Consider the following 16,109-nt stretch of genomic DNA (forward strand, 5'->3'; position numbering starts at 1 on the left):
CCTTGCCTGGTTGTTGAAGAAGAAAAGTGATGTTTTCTGCCATCTTTTTTTTGCCATCTTTTTTTTTCTGTCAGCTTTTTTTCTGCCATCTTTTTTTGTTGACGTGTCCCYSGCTCACCGATCACCCACGGGTCTCCCACCGGCACCCCGATTTTCACAACTACACAATCAACTGCCTCCAAAACAGTCAAATAACTTACCCACTAAACTTCACAATAGAGTCGCAACKTTAATAGTTSTTCTGACTTGTTTAGCTGTTTCTAAATTTAACTTTTGCCATCTTAAACTCAAAAATAGACTTCCCTTACTCCTTTCAGTAAATTCTATTCTCCTGCTTCTTCTTTGAAGTTAATTCTCTTACTATACACAATTACAAGTCTAAAACTCTATTATTTGCTGTGCATCAATTCTTTGTTTGAATTTCCCCATTTTCACCCCAACTAGAACCAACTTTTAGCTCAGAATTTTTGCAAACTCGAGCCCAAAATTTTCCTCTCCTCGGAAATAACTTATTCCCGAAAATGGCAAAAAATGTCGTCGCCTCAAAAAAGATGGCAAAAAATCCCCATACAAAATTAAAGATGACAAAAAATGTCGCACCACCAAAAAAAGATGGCAAAAAAAAGTCGCACCCCCAAGAAAGATGGCAAAAATATGTCGCACCACCAAAAAAAAGTCGCATAGTTAAAAAAAAGATGACAAAAAAATGTCGTAAAATCGGCCAAAACTGACTAAAACGGGCTCTAGCTCAACAACCAAAAGAGGTATCRACTTCTAACCTTGATAGGTAGAATCTACAGAGTGAGAGCTATCTAGTGGTGCTTTAAAAAGTGCAAAAAGTGGGYATCTACCTACTGTTTTTCCGCCTTTTCTACTCACCCACCTTTAACCGCGCATATCTCGGCAACCAGTGCTCCGTTTGCTCCCAAACACAGCCCATCCTATTCCTACGCCCCTAAACAAYCTATATAAGCCTAAAAAAAACCCCAAAAAAACCCCAAAAAAACTTGGTAAATTTTTGTCATCTTTTTTTGACARCTTGTAAAATCTTTGCCATCTTTTTTTTCGCGCCTAACAAAATTTGTTAGCAAAAAAATTTTTGCCATCTTTTTTCCGCGTTTCCATTAGTATGGAACAACACGGGGGGTCCTTGTAGGTTGTGTTGATAGAGCAGGTAGAGCAGGTAGAGATGTGTTCGTATKTTTGTGCGTATTTTTGCGCATTGTGGGGTGTTGTTGCGCATTGTTGCGCATTTTTTCTGTTGACCACGGATGTCTAACTTCAAGCGAGCACCCGAGCAAAGCGAGAGTCACACAAACAAGTTTAGATTTAGCAATAATTTTCTAGCCAATAGAGGCCACACACCTCGAGTGAGCAACACTTCTCCAACTGCCGCACCACAACCGTACGGATGCTCACCTTTTTTTTTTTTTCTTTTTGGGGTGCTTGCACCCCCTTTAGTCCGGATGTGTGTGAGAATGARTTGGGTGTGCGGATGCTTTAGATAGTTGATTGAYTGTACGGATGTTTGACTTGGGTAGGGTGCTGTTCAATTAGAGGGTGGTTTATTTGAGAGCGTTTTAATTTGGGTTCGAGGAGTTGTTGAGGTATAGAGTATTTCAAAATRGGAATGTTGTTCCAAACTGGGGGGTTGTTCAATTAGGTATGAAAGTGGTTCAAATCAGTGAATAAGTTTAATTTTGATATAGTTTTTCAATCTCAGAGTAGKTCAAATTTGAAGAGAGTTTCAAATTGGTGTAGTTGTTTTASAGTTAGTGTTGAGAGAGGTTTAAATCAAGGGTAGTTCCGGTACAGTGATTTGTACAAAGTCAGAGTAGTTGTAAACRAGAAGAGAGTTTTAAACTATTGGGGTTGTTGTTCAATTAGARATTGGTTTATTTGAGAGAGTTGTAATTGAAGTTCAGGGAGTTGTTGAAATTCCGAGTGGCTCATTTCAGAAGAGAGTTCCAAACTAGTTGTGTTGTTGTTGAATTAGTTTTAAGATTGGTCTAAATCAAGGGTTGAGTTCCTGGTTCAGGTAGTTGTTCAATCTCAAAGTGGTTGAAATTTGAAGAGAGTTCCAAATCAATTGTAAAGTTACTCAATTTTGCCATCCGGTTAATACATTGGTCGAAAATAGCTATTCACTGTTTCTCACGTGTAGTTTCCAAGAGAGATATTCAATTACTGTGCTCATTTGATAGTGTGTCAAATTGGTTGAATTGKGGTTGTTAAATCTGGTTTAAATAGTTCTGGTACAGTGAGTTGAGAGTTCTAGAGATATTCAAATTGATCACCAGATTAAAGCATTTGTTGATATTGCTGCAAATTAGAGCAGTAAGTTAGATCATTTTGAATTGGTTACAGAACTGCTAGTGTGGGCTAACGAGTGGGTTAATTGTTGTGGTGATTACAGCAGGGGGTAGTTTTAGAGTTGTTCAAATTCGTTAGGCAATTGATAGTGTTAGCTTGATCTTGAGGGACTTTGAATTCGGAGTTGCTAACACGTACAAGTCGCTCTTGTTGGCAGTTAGACTTTCGTAAATTAAATCAGTGCCCCCCCCCTTGGTTAGTCTTGGCTGGGGCTACATCTGAAGATGTCCAAWAAATTTTGGGAAAATTCAACACTATCTCTGATGAAGAACCTTCGSGATGGAATTTGATCGACAAATTTCTCTTCACCTGTCGTTACCGCGTTTTTATGTAAGCTTTACTGTCATTTTTATGATCTGATTACTCCTTGAATGACTTTTCCTCTACAACTGTGCTTGATGTCTTATAGACATGGGTTTATCCTCCAATTCAGAGTTTCTGGCCTACAGTTAGTCTTGCCATTCGAGGTGTCTTTCTATACATCTACATRCTTCACTACCCCTACTAAYCCCCTCTCTTTGTTCGCCCAAGTCACCCAGTTCGGACTRTAATGCACCACCTCCTGGTAGGCCGGCACCATATCTCCCCAGAAACACACCACTTCCACCTGCATACCCAACATGATACTCCTTGTAGATGTAGTTGCCCTTYTCTTTTGAAAACCCATCGGGTATAGCCTTAAAATTGTTCCCAAACTTGCCTACCACCARCAACCCCAAGACAATATACCGGTTAAACTTGGTAATAAATGGCACMACAGGCAACACCAAAAACTGGGAAAACACCACCACTGTCCAGGTGTTCAGAGGCTAGTGATTCTTGCACAGTCTTRTTAACTCCTTCTAATACTMAYCACCCCGAATTGTAAACCAGGCAAATACTGCAACGACCARTCATAGTTATGCTCCACCAAAGGTGTYTCAGTATCCCGTTCATCCTCTGTGCCRTACCTCTCTTCTTCCCCACTCAACAACGGCTCATCACCACCTCTRACCCTAGTGAWGGTCTTATACTTGACAACGGGGTGCTCATGTAGCACCAAATTAACCCTGGCTAGGGCAGATATGGGCGTGGCAAAAAAGTGGTGTACACCGCAGGCTCCTCCGAATCGTCAACAACTCCAAAATCTATCGCATTCGACATAACRATTTGGGACTCACRTTATSCTCCCCCAAGTGTGCCATTAACCCCAGATTATTGCTCTCATAATACAAGTATCTTCTCTCCATATCTTTGATTCTATCAATCATGGACTTGATCCATCCACGACAACCCCAAAATCTCTTTCTCTGGCTTGTCGGTAAACTATTCCGTAACCACAATGGTCAAATTAGCAATGTCTTCCTAGACCTAACACCACAAACAAATGCATTTGGATTTGGTGGGGGTACTCTATCTGATGACGTATCTTCTTCCAGCATTGGTTGGTGGGTATCAGTTGCTGTGGTTTTTTTTTGTCGTGTTCAAATTTCGCATGCATTTTTTTTAGTGCTCTACAGAAAATGGTCGAAATACTGTTGGCCGAAGTTACGTGTTGTGCAATCTACTAAACTCTTTGTCTTTTGTTGCTCCCTCCTCAAAAACTTCAACTTTGATGTCATTCAATTCAAAAGAGCCTTGTTATGGAGGTATTAGATACGTTGAATCATTGGCAAGCTCAAGCCAATACACCTCGCTCAAATCTTTTGATTCTCAATAAACACCTAGGATACTGCTTGTCGTCAGCTATATTATAGCTTTGGCCATTGCAATCCTGTCCTGTCTGGGTGTATAGTTAAAAGAGTAGCAGTCGGTCTTATAGAGAGGAACCTGAAATTGCCCCAGTCTTGCATTGCATAATCGTATATTTATTAAACTTCTAATTAGATCATTTCAAGTAGTATTATGGACATAACCAGATTCAACAGCATCGCTTACTCACCTTTGAGACTTGTGCCATAATTCTAGGGTTAGCTGTCTCATCATTTCTTGGTGTAATGTTTTGCCATTTCCCCTGGTTCKGTAATTCATAGACAACAAAAATTGTTAACTTTCCATGTTTGCTGAGACTGATGTTCAATCTGAACMCGAATCCATGAGCGTGGTAWTATTAATCGTTTTTTTTGATTTCTCTTGACGTTTATATTTTCCAGCTCCTTTTAAAATCCGTCTTACTGCTCGTGTTATAGCTAGATACGTGTACTCTAGGTGTTCGTGAATCGGTGTTTTTCCATCCTGCTGTGTTGATTCGTTGCTGGCACGAAAGATAATGTTATGGCAAATCTGGCGAGAGCTATTTGTAGTTGAAGACTCTGACCTTGTTGTTAGAAGACAATTGGATGATCTGCTGCTCCGTCAAATTGAACAGAACTATCACGAGATTCTTCCATTGGTTCTAAGCAGCCGCAAATGACTACTAGTTCACAAACAACGTCAATGTGTTGGATACATCTGTGGTGSAAAGTRAACTGTTTTTGAAAGTTTTTATTCCACCCAATTTTTTGGTGAGACGGTACAACTTTTCTCATTTTGGCAAAAACTTTGCAGTGCTAAATCAGACATCTTGGTGAGCCCAACCAAAACAGCCATACTTCTAGTGGATCTTTCTATACTACAACATTCACACTGCTTGACCTACAACTACACATAAAAGATTTACTGTTGACTCACAAGATATAAACTGTACTAATAAAGGAGTGCATTCTATGGCCTCTGGAGAGGAACTGCGAAAAGAGTGAAGGGAACTGTTTGTATACACGGAATATTCGTGAGAATTAGTCCTRGTACACGATAGGCATTAATTTTTAATAAGCAAAAAACAGAGTAAATAAAGTTTACGCCCACTAAAAGTGTCKACTGAAACTCGGTCTCTATATCCTAAATACCTTTCTTTTCTCTTCTKTTTATACTAATTCCCGGCTCTCGATGAGTGCAAATTTTTCACCAATGTTGACCTAATACGCACGACTTATATTAATGGAATCTGAGTATCAGTGAACACTTGATAGTATATTAATCACTATGTGTGCGTATGTAGATATATACTTCCTCAACAGACCGATCCTTCGGAGGTCGTGTCTCCGTCTACACTCTGGGTGTAGATGTYCCTATATATCAAGGWGTTATTTCCCTGACACAAACGTCGCATAAACCAACAAGAATAATTTTATCACACCTTTATTTCCCCCCACCATGCCAGAAAACCTCCAAACAAGATTACATAACTCACTCGACGAGATATTGAAATCATCAGGATACATATTTGAGATAATCGACCAAAACAGAAAACAAAGCAATGTGATTACTAGCCCCAACAACGAACTAATCCAAAAATCCATAACCCAACTGCTCAACGGCGAAATCCAAAACTTCCATGCTATTCTAGACCAAACAGTGTCGAAACTCGATGATGCAGAGTGGTGTCTCGGCGTTATGGTTGAAAAGAAAAAGAAACTTGACGAATTGAAAGTCAAAGAAGAAGCGGCAAGAAAGAAGGAAGAAGAGGCCAAGAAGGAAGAAGAGGYCAAGAAAGCAGAGGAAGCGAAGAAGTGTTTTATTTTACTTTTCTGTCAAATTTGCACTACTTTTAATTTGTGTGCAAATATTCTATTTTACTTGATTTTTATATACTTTTATTTTACAATACTTTTTTATAGGACTTTTTATATCTTTTCTTTATCAACTCATCTTTTATACAATATATTCTTACGATTATAACTTTCAATTAAGAAATACAACTTTTTATTAGCATTCTCCTACAAGTTCTTAAGTTCCTAGGAAATTCTTCGAAACTATAATTAAAGACGAAAAGTGTAAAACAAACAGAAGGCAGAGGAGGCCAGAAAGAAAGCAGAGACCGCCCCACAAAAGTTTGACAACTTTGACGACTTTATTGGCTTTGACATCAACGACAATACCAACGACGAAGACATGTTGTCCAACATGGACTACGAGGACCTAAAATTGGACGACAAAGTACCTGCCACCACAGACAACAACTTGGACATGAACAACATACTTGAAAACGACGAGCTGATACTAGACGGGTTGAACATGACATTGCTCGACAATGGCGACCACGTAAACGAAGAGTTTGATGTAGACAGCTTTTTAAACCAGTTTGGYAATTARGGGCTCTGTTCTACAAGACATATACAGATAGTRCAGGAATAAGAAAAGAAATATTTTATATAGCTATATATTTCAAGTGTTTATTCTGTTCAACAAGTTCTAACCGTAGATACACCAAATCACCAAGTCAGACATTACTGAGCTAGCTTAACGGKCCAACTACTTTAAATTGCAATCCGTTCTTTACTTGAGTCAGTCGACTCTACAACAACTATCCTGAGGTGATTATTTTTTGGTGGAAATTTTGACCAAATTCTTAAGCAAAAATCTAGTTTCTACTGATAAATAAATACACATTGCTCTACTTCTGTACTCCACACTCTGCTATTGCTTGATAGCCATCCTTAAATCAACAGAATCCACTAATTCTGCTACTTCCAGAACCATGACTACTCTACATTTTTAACCATCTCAATTAATTACCATCTTTTTCTCTCATTATTTGGCACTATGGCCGAGTTGGTCTAAGGCGGTAGACTCAAGAATTATTCTTCTCCTGCGATCCAGGGGTTTCTACTATCGTAAGATGCAGGAGTTCGAATCTCCTTGGTGTCATTATTTTTTTTTTTCCAAGAACCTCTCATTTTTTTTTTTCAAAAATTATTTCTACAATTTCCTCTATTCTTAAAAATCTTTGGTATTAAACTAAAAATGTACCTAACTAAACTACTAGGCTGGAAAATAATAAATCTAACGTTAACGAAATAAGCAAAAATAATTTTTTTTTTTTCAAGACAATTCCATGTTTGGGGATSAAAACTGCCTGCAATTATATATCCTGTAACAATCCCCTTATATCAACAACAACCCAAGAACAACAAAAAGTCCACTGGCAGAAACCTTACCACCAATATTCTCAATTTGTGTGACTGATTGGGCAGTTTGTGTCGATATCCATGATGTGGTCAAACTGGCAGCAGTGGTAGATGGATAAACACTTTCAGCAGCAACAGTAACCGAGTTGACAACTTCCTTAGCAGCTTGTGTATCACACTCTTCATCATCATCCCAGCTATCATCCTCATCGTCACACTCTGGTTCAGGAGTTTGATCATCTTCATCATCGTAGCCATCTTCACCAGGGCAAACATAATCGTTACCAGATCCACCCCACCAGCTTCCAGACGATCCACCAGTAACTGAAGAAGAACCGGAATCACCTGAACTAACACCAGAACTGGATCCAGAACTTGAACCAGATCCCGAACCACCCCACCAGCTGCCACCATTGTCTGGCTCTTCATCGTCATAACCTTCTTCACCAGGACAAACGTAATCATTTCCAGATCCACCCCAGGTACCACCAGAACTTGCTCCAGAATTTGAACTTGATCCAGAACCAGAACCAGAAGTAGTACCACCACTTGATCCAGCACCAGAACCCCACCAAGAGCCTGTGCCAGATCCAGAACTTGATCCACCTGTTGGCACACATTCGCCATCATCTTCTTCATACCATTCCCATTCACCATCATCAGAGGAGCCACTGGCAGAACCACCGGCATTGTCTTCCCCTTCATAGCCATCATCTTCCCAGTCATCTGGATAGACAGTGTGTGTGGTAATAACAGTCACAGTCGTAGTATATATCTGTCCACCTGGAGCAACAGTCGTCAGTGGACATGTGGTTGTGATTGTCAACGTAACAGTTTCATCACAGATTTCACCAGATTGTGTAAGATAAGTGGTAAATGTCTGACCACCACCAGTATATGTGATAGAAACAACTTCCGTTTCAGTATGTTGATTAGTGGTTGGAGGTAATTTCGTGGTGAGTGTTTGAGTTGTTGGCACCCCATCGGAAGTAAATGTTCTAGTGGTTGACACAGTTGGATGGATAGTAGGAATTTCAGTTTCACAATCAGTCTCGTCATCGTCGTCATCAGTAGTGGTTGACTTTGTTGGGAGAACAGTAATAGATCCTGATCCAGTTGGTTTGATAGTGGCTGTTCCAGTTGGAATGATCGTTGGTATATCGGTTTCACAATCAGTCTCATCATCATCGTCATCAGAAGTAGCAGACTTTGTTGGGAGAACAGTAATAGATCCTGATCCAGTTGGAATGATAGTTACAGAACCAGACCCAGTTGGGATAATAGTGGCTGACTCAGTTGGCACAATTGTTGGAATGTCTGTCTCACAATCAGTCTCATCATCATCATCATCAGAAGTAGCAGATTTAGTTGGAAGAATAGTAATAGATCCTGATCCAGTAGGGATAATAGTTGGAAGAACTGACGTTGTTGGAAGGACAGACCCACTTGGAATGATCGTTGGAATGTCTGTCTCACACTCAGTTTCATCATCATCATCTTCAGAAGTGCTTTTTGAAACAACTGACGAGACACTTGTTTTACTTTGACTGGTGATTGGAAAGGTTGGAATTGAAATCCCTCCAGTAGGACTAGAATTCGAGGTTACGGATTCCGTTGGATCTTCACACTCTTCGTCATCCTCTTCAGCACTGGAACTTGGAACACTTGATTTCCCTGGGAAAAGATCCGATAAAATGTTTGGGAAACCACCACCACTAGTGGTAGTATTAGAAGCAACTGTTGTGCTAGTTTCAGCACTGGAACTTGGAACACTCGATTTGCCAGGGAAAAGATCCGACAATATATTTGGGAATCCAGTAGTACTAGAAGCAACAGTTGGGCTAGATTCAGCACTGGAAATGGGAGCACTTGATTTTCCAGGAAAGAGATCTGACAATATATTTGGGAGTCCACCACCGGTAGTAGTAGCAACCTTGGACGTAGTTGGAGCACTTGCTGGAGCACTTGTTGGACTTTCAGTCTCTTCAACACAATCTTCATCATCAGTTTCAGATGCACTTGACTGAGTACCAAACAAATCGCCGAAAAAACCTTTAGCAGCAGCAGTTGGTCGTTTGGTTGTTGAGCTGCTAGACAAAGCTTCACTTGATGAGCTGGATGGTGCTTCACTGGATGGTGCTTCACTGGATGGTGCTTCACTGGATGGTGCTTCACTGGATGGTGCTTCACTGGATGGTGCTTCACTGGATGATGCTTCACTAGATGTGGCACCACTTCCTCCTAACAAATTATCTAATAAACCAGCTGTGGAACGTGTGGTTGTTGAAGATTTGGATGAACTTGGCACAACTAAAGTACTATTTGAAGAATCTAATAATAAATTATTTTGAGCAACTGGTTGTGCAGTGGATGGTTGGTCAGATGAAACTGGTGATTGTACAGTTGGTTGGTCAGCTGGTGATTGAGTAGTTGGTTGTGCAGCTGGTTGTGCAGCTGGAGCTGCCGCTGGAGCTGCTGCCTTACTCCCTGTTAATCCTGAAAAAAGATCACCAAAAAAACTTCTCTTGTCAATTTCATTTGCATTGGTCAATGCAGCAACTGTTAGTAACACCGAACTGACAGCTGTTACTTTCATGATTGAACTATAGTTTGTAACGAATGATTGAAAGTTTGCTTCAAAAGAAACAAAAGAGATCTCCAGAAAATTTTTTTACTTTACAGCAGATTGGTAGATATATATTTGCTAACCTCCAACAATACAGTACAACTCAATTGGGAAATTATTTTGCACCTAAAAAAAAAGAAAACAAATTTTTTTTTTCTATTCCCAATACAGTAATAAACCTAATTGCAAGTCCAAATACAGTAATACACACAAAGACAACAAGAGGGGCGACCACCCCTAATCTGTCAGTGCTCTTGACTTACTAAGTTGGGAAATTCTAAAAATAATATTCGTATTGTATTAATTTTTTTTATAAAGGGTATTTATTATACAAATTAGGCTAAAACTACGGACTCTCTTTTGGCATTGGCTTGTTTCTTTTCAGCAATGGCTTGTTGTCTTCTGGCAATTACTTTGTTTACACTCTTTCTAACAAGCTTTCTGATTTCCTTCTTCTCAAGAGATCTCTTTTTCAAAGTACAAACTTTGCTTGTAGATCCAGTGTACCCACTTGACCCACCAAGAATACCACCGAAAAGTGATGTAAAAACATCAGAAACTATATCAGAAATCGATGTAGATGGCACGGAGGAAGAAGAAGAAGAAGAAGAAGAGCCAGAGTCACCAAAAATTGAATTCAACAATGAACTCAAAAACCCACCACTAGAAGACCCAAACGAGCTAAACAAATCATCGAAAATTTCGCCAGCAAAACCTAAAACACCCGTCAAAATACTCTTACCATCAATATTGGAAAACAAATCTTCAGCCAAGTTTTCACCAATACCCAAAATATCATTCAAAAGGTCACCACCGTCAAATGATGGAGCAGTGGAATCAGAACTGTTCGAAGGAGCCAAGAATTCGTTCAAAAGATCATCAATCCAACTGCCACTAGAAGAGGTTGAGCCCGTGTTTGTTGACACACTGTTTGACCCTGAATCGCCAAACAAATCGTCAAATAAACCATCTAAAATCGAACCTGTAGATGAAGATGGAGCGCCTGCAGTTTTGGTATAGTTAGATGGACCAAACCATTCATCAAATAAATCAGACAAACTTCCATCAGAAGAGCCAGTAGAGTTGGCAACAGTATTGCTTCCACCAAATAAACCATCTAAGAACCCACCTGTACTTTGTGCAGCAGTAGCAGTGGTGGTTGGAGTAGCTATCGCACTTGAGTTTTGGGCACCACCAAAAAGACCATCTACCAAGTCTCCAAATAATGAGCCAGAAGTTGTGGCAGCAGTAGGACTAGCAGCAGGACTGGCTACACTGGCTTTTATTTGTAAGTCAGAAACAGCTTCAACTGGGACAACACTAGGGACAACTTCAACACTTGGGACAACTTCACTTGGGGCAACTTCAACACTTGATTCAGCAATGGCAACACCGGCCAATAATAATAATAAAAATTTCATCGTTCGTTAGTTGAAAAAGAAAGTGGTGCCCAAAAATTATTTGGGATGTGGGAAGTCAACCCTTCATATATATCTTGGTTGTTCGACCATAATCCATTTTTAGTAAAAATATTTTGTTTTAGACATATTCCTATTTGGGAAATGTTCAACCAAAAATAAAATTTTTTTTTTAGCTTTCAACCAAAAAAGCAATAGTCATTGTTTTGTTTTGGTATTTCACAAACACCACCCACCATGCACCCATCAGTTGTTAGACTTGTGAAACCACGTCGTCCAGAGAGAATCACCTCCCCTATACTCCCACCGCTCCCATTATACCGTGCAATCTTACGTGCCCACCACCGCAAGTTGCCCCAAGAGTTGCGGTACTTGGGCGACCAGTATGTGAAAAAGGAGTTCAAAGACCATAAAAAGATCGACAACCCCCTCCACATCGTCGGCTTCTTAACCGAATGGCAAGACTACTTGAAACAGATCGACGGCGGGTCTTGGCTGCACGGAAAGTTGAGTAAAGATGATCTCGACAAAATGTCGCCTGAACAAATCGGACAGCTACACGAATTGATGGAAGCAACAAAGAAAATCGGTGAAGAAAGTATATAGTCTATAAACCCTTACCATAGTTTCCAGATGCAAAAAAGTCCATAATAATCTTAACAATACCTTCTAATGCCTCTAACCACTTTTGTAATTGCTCAGCAACCTTAGTTTGATCAGCACCCAACTTTTCAAAAAAGTCCTTTCTATATGGACACGCCTTCATCGCCAACTTGAAAACTGGCTTGACCAACATACCATGGAACTTAGACAACGTCTTGGTGTATGCATCAGTGAATGTAACGGTCAATTCCTTACCAGGAGCATCAACTGTCTCTCTCATAGCTTGTGCTGTAAATTGCAACCCACGAGACAACCACAACAAACCTTGCGTGGCAGTTTTGGTCTTGGTCTTGGCTTCAGTAAGCACCAAATCCTGTAAAGTGGCGGAGTTGGCTGGATCTTCTAATAACTTGTTACGTATCTTCGTAATGTTTCCCGTCATATCTGACTTGACCACAGTAAATGCAGACGACCCTAAAAGATCAAACAACTTAACCAACGACTCAGATGCTTGTAAAAAGTCAGCAGTATCAATCTTACCGTCACTGACCTTGACGTCAGCAAACGATTTGCTCATTTCATCAAAAAACGTAGACATGGCGGATGGTTAAGAAAGAAAGAGGACAACAAACACTTTTTTTTTTTTTCGTCGCACATTTTAATAGCATGGCCACTTTTATTTTTTTTATTTGTACTATCTATTTACCATTCTAAATTCGTGGCCCATTTAACTGTCTTTTTGGTGGGTGCCGTCTGTGAAACTACCTGCACCCCATTCTCCTGCTCGCTCCCAACCCTCTTGGTCTTGAACATCCTGATAATCGCCATTTTCGGGTTATCATCTTCATTGGTCGGAATCTGCACCACTTCATTCTCGTGTTCCGGTAGTGGAAAGTCCTCACACTGCGAACTATTGAGCTCAGTAGCATACTTGGTCGCATCATTAACTAGTCCCGACAGCGACTCCATAAGAAATATCGTAGTGGCCCCATCTTGTTTGAGCGCAGGTTTCCGTGGACGTAGCACCGTGTGTTTCGGCAAACACACTCGTTTGGGTTTGGAACTATTGGTGATTGGCTGTAGTATGGGCACCGGCGACTTTTTCTTTGTAACTTTCGACGGCTTATCCCGATTCTCTTTGTTTTCATCAAAGTACTCATTCAAGTCAGAACGCACTTGGCTAAAGCTGTGTCGGTTTTTTAGTCTCCCTTTAAACACTCTCGTCCTCACCACATCATCTAGCTCGTAATCTGTTTCCTCTAGGTCCCGAATCATTTTCTGGATCTTATCGTTGTTCAACCGTTTAGGATGGCGGTTCTTATCTCTGGTCACCTGGAACAATTCGTTCGTAATATGATTGGTGCTGCTATAGTCTGGAGGCAACGATATCCTGCTCTGCGGAAGCTCTGCTGGTATTATATCATTAAAATCTAATTCAATCTCGTCGGGTGCTGACATGGTTGGTGAAAGAAGAAAAGTAAAGGACATTGGCCAGATTTTTTTTTGTGATGAGTTTGTTTACATTTCGCCCAAAACAGCAACCCAAAAAAAAAGCTTCCCAAAATTGACGACTAGTGCTCCTCACCAATGAAACCTCCACCAAACTCACTCCAAGAATACTTGTACAGACTCCTCATCGAATCACCAGGATTCAACAACTGGGTACGCAAAGTTCACGCCCGAATCAATCGTATACCCTACCAGGAATTCCCTGACGCTTCCAAACTCACCGAGTTCGATATCCACGACTTTAAACCCACTCGATGGCAAAAAGCTAATGCGTTCAGAAGAATATGGCTACAAGAAACGAAACAAACATTTAGGTTTTGGTAATATATATATATATTTACTTAAATACATTCTTTGGGTTAGCTAAACTACGTCTACTTACCATAGAAACATCATCCTGTAACGCCATAATCACTTCGTTGTTCGACCCAAACTTGAAATTATCAGCAATAACGTTTTGCGTGTACCTCTTCACCAAATACGGGTTCTCCTTGTCCAACAACACTTTGCCCATCGACCACGTAACAACATACTTGCCCAACGAGGTGACGATTGTAGTTTCTTTAGAGTCACGGCCAGTATTGAAATACGCAGGCGTAAACAGCAACTGTTTCCCTCCATTCTCTCTCACCATATACGCTTCGTGCTCGGGCTTTAACGCAAGTCGTCTTGGCGTGGGCTTCTTGTCCTTGTCGAAATAATTCGTAAACCCCAACTTGCCAGCATTCTTTTGACCATCACTGATCTTGTTATCAATTAACAACAAGTACGTCTTGCATGTGGCAAGTAACCACCTACCATCCTTCGACACATCAATCCCAATAATCGGATCCCCCAACGACGGCAACGCCGTCTTCGCATTAGCACCTAATCTATCGAAAAGCCTGATATCACCCTTGCCGGACCCCAACGCAATATAGCCCTTGTCGGTAGTTGCCAATGTCTGAAACTGGTTGTTGGTGGTTTTGTATGCCTTGTACGTTTTGTCATTCACCAACTTTGTGCCACTCAACCTCGGGTCAATAGTAAACAACCCATTCGACGAAATACCCGTCAACGTCTGTTCATCAGTCAATTGGGCAAACTTTGATGTTGGCGCATACGACTTGACTGGCACATCTTTGGACACCTCCCACTCCTCAACAATCTTTCCCCGTGTAAGATCCATCTTGTACAAGGCCTTATCGTCAAACTGCGGGTTCGAAATAATCATATACTGGTCCTGCTGGTGAAGAAGCATTTTCTCGGGACTAAAATGCTTACCCTTCAAGTCTGCAACATTGATAATTGCCGTCTGGAAGTTGAGTTGACCTGCATCATCTTCACTGAAAACCCCAATCTTGTCGCCACGAACAACATACGACCTATCCTTGGCGTACCCGACAGTCAAACTGCTATTCTTTTCGTTTTTCTCAGTTTCCCATTTCACAGGACCATCGCCTTCGTTTTCCTCTTCACTTTCTTCTTCTTCCTCACTCTCCAAATCCTTGGCATCACCAATACTAACCCGAGAAAATGCATCAACAAAATAATCGTGCTCCTCTGTTTCTCCCCATTTCCGTCTATTCAACGTCTCATACATCAACCCAAGAAACACCGTTTGAAACTTTGACATGTCATTATAATCAGGAAACTTGACCAACCACGAACACGCATTGATCCCGCCTTCGTCAACCGTATAATCATTAAAAATAAACGACAAGTGTTGGTAATTAAAGGTGGGGTTCATATTCTTGCTCAACGTAGTGTTGATCCGTGTAGTCTCGCCATGGATGTAAAGTGTATATTCCCAATTGCCCAAATCTATCAACTTCAACTCAAAATCTGGCTTGGCAAGGTGTAAAATAAATGTTCCTGTCCTGGTATCATACAAATGCAAGTCAACATCAGTGCTAGCATACTTGGTTTCTCCCTTTGGCGCGTCAATTGGCAAGGTCTCACAATCCTCATACTCATCTGTCTCATACTCCTCTAAATCATTCAAATCCTTTAGTTCATCAAACGTCAACAACTCTCCCTTGGGATTATAGATAAACTCCTTCAATTGATTGGGGTCATTCACCTTTGCATAGCTTGTTTGGTACTTGTTTTCAAATAAACACTTGTAGATGGTCATCCCAAATGCTTCAACTTCACTACCCCTCACCTCCTCATCAATAACAAACTCAAACTTATCGCCCAAATCGCCATTCACATCCTTCCATGCAATAGCTCTCGACCCATCTTCCTTCTCACAAACATGAATCTTCAATTCATCGGCAATGGGGAAAATCCACTCGTCTTTAGATTGGCGTCTGGTATCGTTTGTAGGTGCCAGCTCCTCCCCATCATACTCCTCTTCTGAATCATCAAATCTATTGAAATCAGCTTCGCCCTCTTGGTAAACTTTGGTGATACACAATTGATAGTAGTATGGGCTGGTCGTCTTTTTGATTGACGCAAACGCATCATTGTAGAGACACTCAATTGCCCCCTTTGGGGATTGTTTTGAACGTGTGAGATAAAGCTTTCCTGACGGAATCAGCGCAACCTCATCGGTAGTAGTCGTCCCAATAAACTTCTTGATAAAATTCATTGCTACCAGTAAAAAGAATACAGAAGCAAACAGGGAGGCAAAAAAATTTACTCGCTTCTAATTCAAAAATAAAAACAAAA

At 40.6% G+C, this 16,109-nt stretch overlaps 9 protein-coding genes and 1 non-coding gene across 10 annotated transcripts, besides 1 other annotated feature; 5 read left to right on the forward strand and 5 right to left on the reverse strand. All coding sequences in view use genetic code 12, as the record gives it.

Annotated features, from left to right (window-relative positions):
- Positions 1–4: 4 nt before the first annotated feature.
- Positions 5–346, forward strand: NRG2 (Nrg2p; the record flags this gene model as incomplete). Its single annotated transcript, XM_705415.2, has 1 exon — positions 5–346. A coding segment is annotated over one exon (342 nt), but the record flags the coding sequence as incomplete, so codon positions are not given.
- Positions 347–5,544: 5,198 nt separating this feature from the next.
- TLO13 (Tlo13p) lies at positions 5,545–6,069 on the forward strand (the record flags this gene model as incomplete). Its single annotated transcript, XM_705413.2, has 1 exon — positions 5,545–6,069. The coding sequence occupies one exon, from the start codon at positions 5,545–5,547 to the stop codon at positions 6,067–6,069; it is 525 nt and encodes a 174-aa protein (XP_710505.2).
- Positions 5,902–6,176: a long terminal repeat ((rho-6a) Long terminal repeat (LTR); about 275 bp long, 13 copies per genome).
- Positions 6,177–6,927: 751 nt separating this feature from the next.
- On the forward strand, positions 6,928–7,038 carry tL(CAA)5. The gene is made up of 2 exons: positions 6,928–6,966; positions 6,995–7,038. It is a non-coding gene; the product is annotated as a tRNA-Leu (tRNA).
- A 237-nt stretch (positions 7,039–7,275) lies between these two features.
- On the reverse strand, positions 7,276–9,894 carry PGA25 (Pga25p; the record flags this gene model as incomplete). Its single annotated transcript, XM_705412.1, has 1 exon — positions 7,276–9,894. One exon carries the CDS (start codon positions 9,892–9,894, stop codon positions 7,276–7,278), a length of 2,619 nt encoding a protein of 872 aa, XP_710504.1.
- Positions 9,895–10,259: 365 nt separating this feature from the next.
- On the reverse strand, positions 10,260–11,345 carry CAALFM_C600080CA (uncharacterized protein; the record flags this gene model as incomplete). The annotated part of the gene is made up of 1 exon (XM_705408.1): positions 10,260–11,345. The coding sequence occupies one exon, from the start codon at positions 11,343–11,345 to the stop codon at positions 10,260–10,262; it is 1,086 nt and encodes a 361-aa protein (XP_710500.1).
- Positions 11,346–11,579: 234 nt separating this feature from the next.
- On the forward strand, positions 11,580–11,948 carry CAALFM_C600090WA (uncharacterized protein; the record flags this gene model as incomplete). Its single annotated transcript, XM_705407.1, has 1 exon — positions 11,580–11,948. One exon carries the CDS (start codon positions 11,580–11,582, stop codon positions 11,946–11,948), a length of 369 nt encoding a protein of 122 aa, XP_710499.1.
- Position 11,949: 1 nt separating this feature from the next.
- On the reverse strand, positions 11,950–12,543 carry HET1 (Het1p; the record flags this gene model as incomplete). Its single annotated transcript, XM_705406.1, has 1 exon — positions 11,950–12,543. One exon carries the CDS (start codon positions 12,541–12,543, stop codon positions 11,950–11,952), a length of 594 nt encoding a protein of 197 aa, XP_710498.1.
- A 104-nt stretch (positions 12,544–12,647) lies between these two features.
- Positions 12,648–13,433, reverse strand: CAALFM_C600110CA (uncharacterized protein; the record flags this gene model as incomplete). Its single annotated transcript, XM_705405.1, has 1 exon — positions 12,648–13,433. The coding sequence occupies one exon, from the start codon at positions 13,431–13,433 to the stop codon at positions 12,648–12,650; it is 786 nt and encodes a 261-aa protein (XP_710497.1).
- Positions 13,434–13,532: 99 nt separating this feature from the next.
- CAALFM_C600120WA (uncharacterized protein) lies at positions 13,533–13,778 on the forward strand (the record flags this gene model as incomplete). Its single annotated transcript, XM_019475439.1, has 1 exon — positions 13,533–13,778. One exon carries the CDS (start codon positions 13,533–13,535, stop codon positions 13,776–13,778), a length of 246 nt encoding a protein of 81 aa, XP_019330984.1.
- Positions 13,779–13,791: 13 nt separating this feature from the next.
- VID27 (Vid27p) lies at positions 13,792–16,029 on the reverse strand (the record flags this gene model as incomplete). Its single annotated transcript, XM_705403.2, has 1 exon — positions 13,792–16,029. One exon carries the CDS (start codon positions 16,027–16,029, stop codon positions 13,792–13,794), a length of 2,238 nt encoding a protein of 745 aa, XP_710495.2.
- Positions 16,030–16,109: the final 80 nt, after the last annotated feature.

This window comes from Candida albicans, chromosome 6, assembly GCF_000182965.3.
Source record: "Candida albicans SC5314 chromosome 6, complete sequence".
In the NCBI taxonomy this organism is placed as follows: Eukaryota; Fungi; Ascomycota; class Pichiomycetes; order Serinales; family Debaryomycetaceae; genus Candida; species Candida albicans.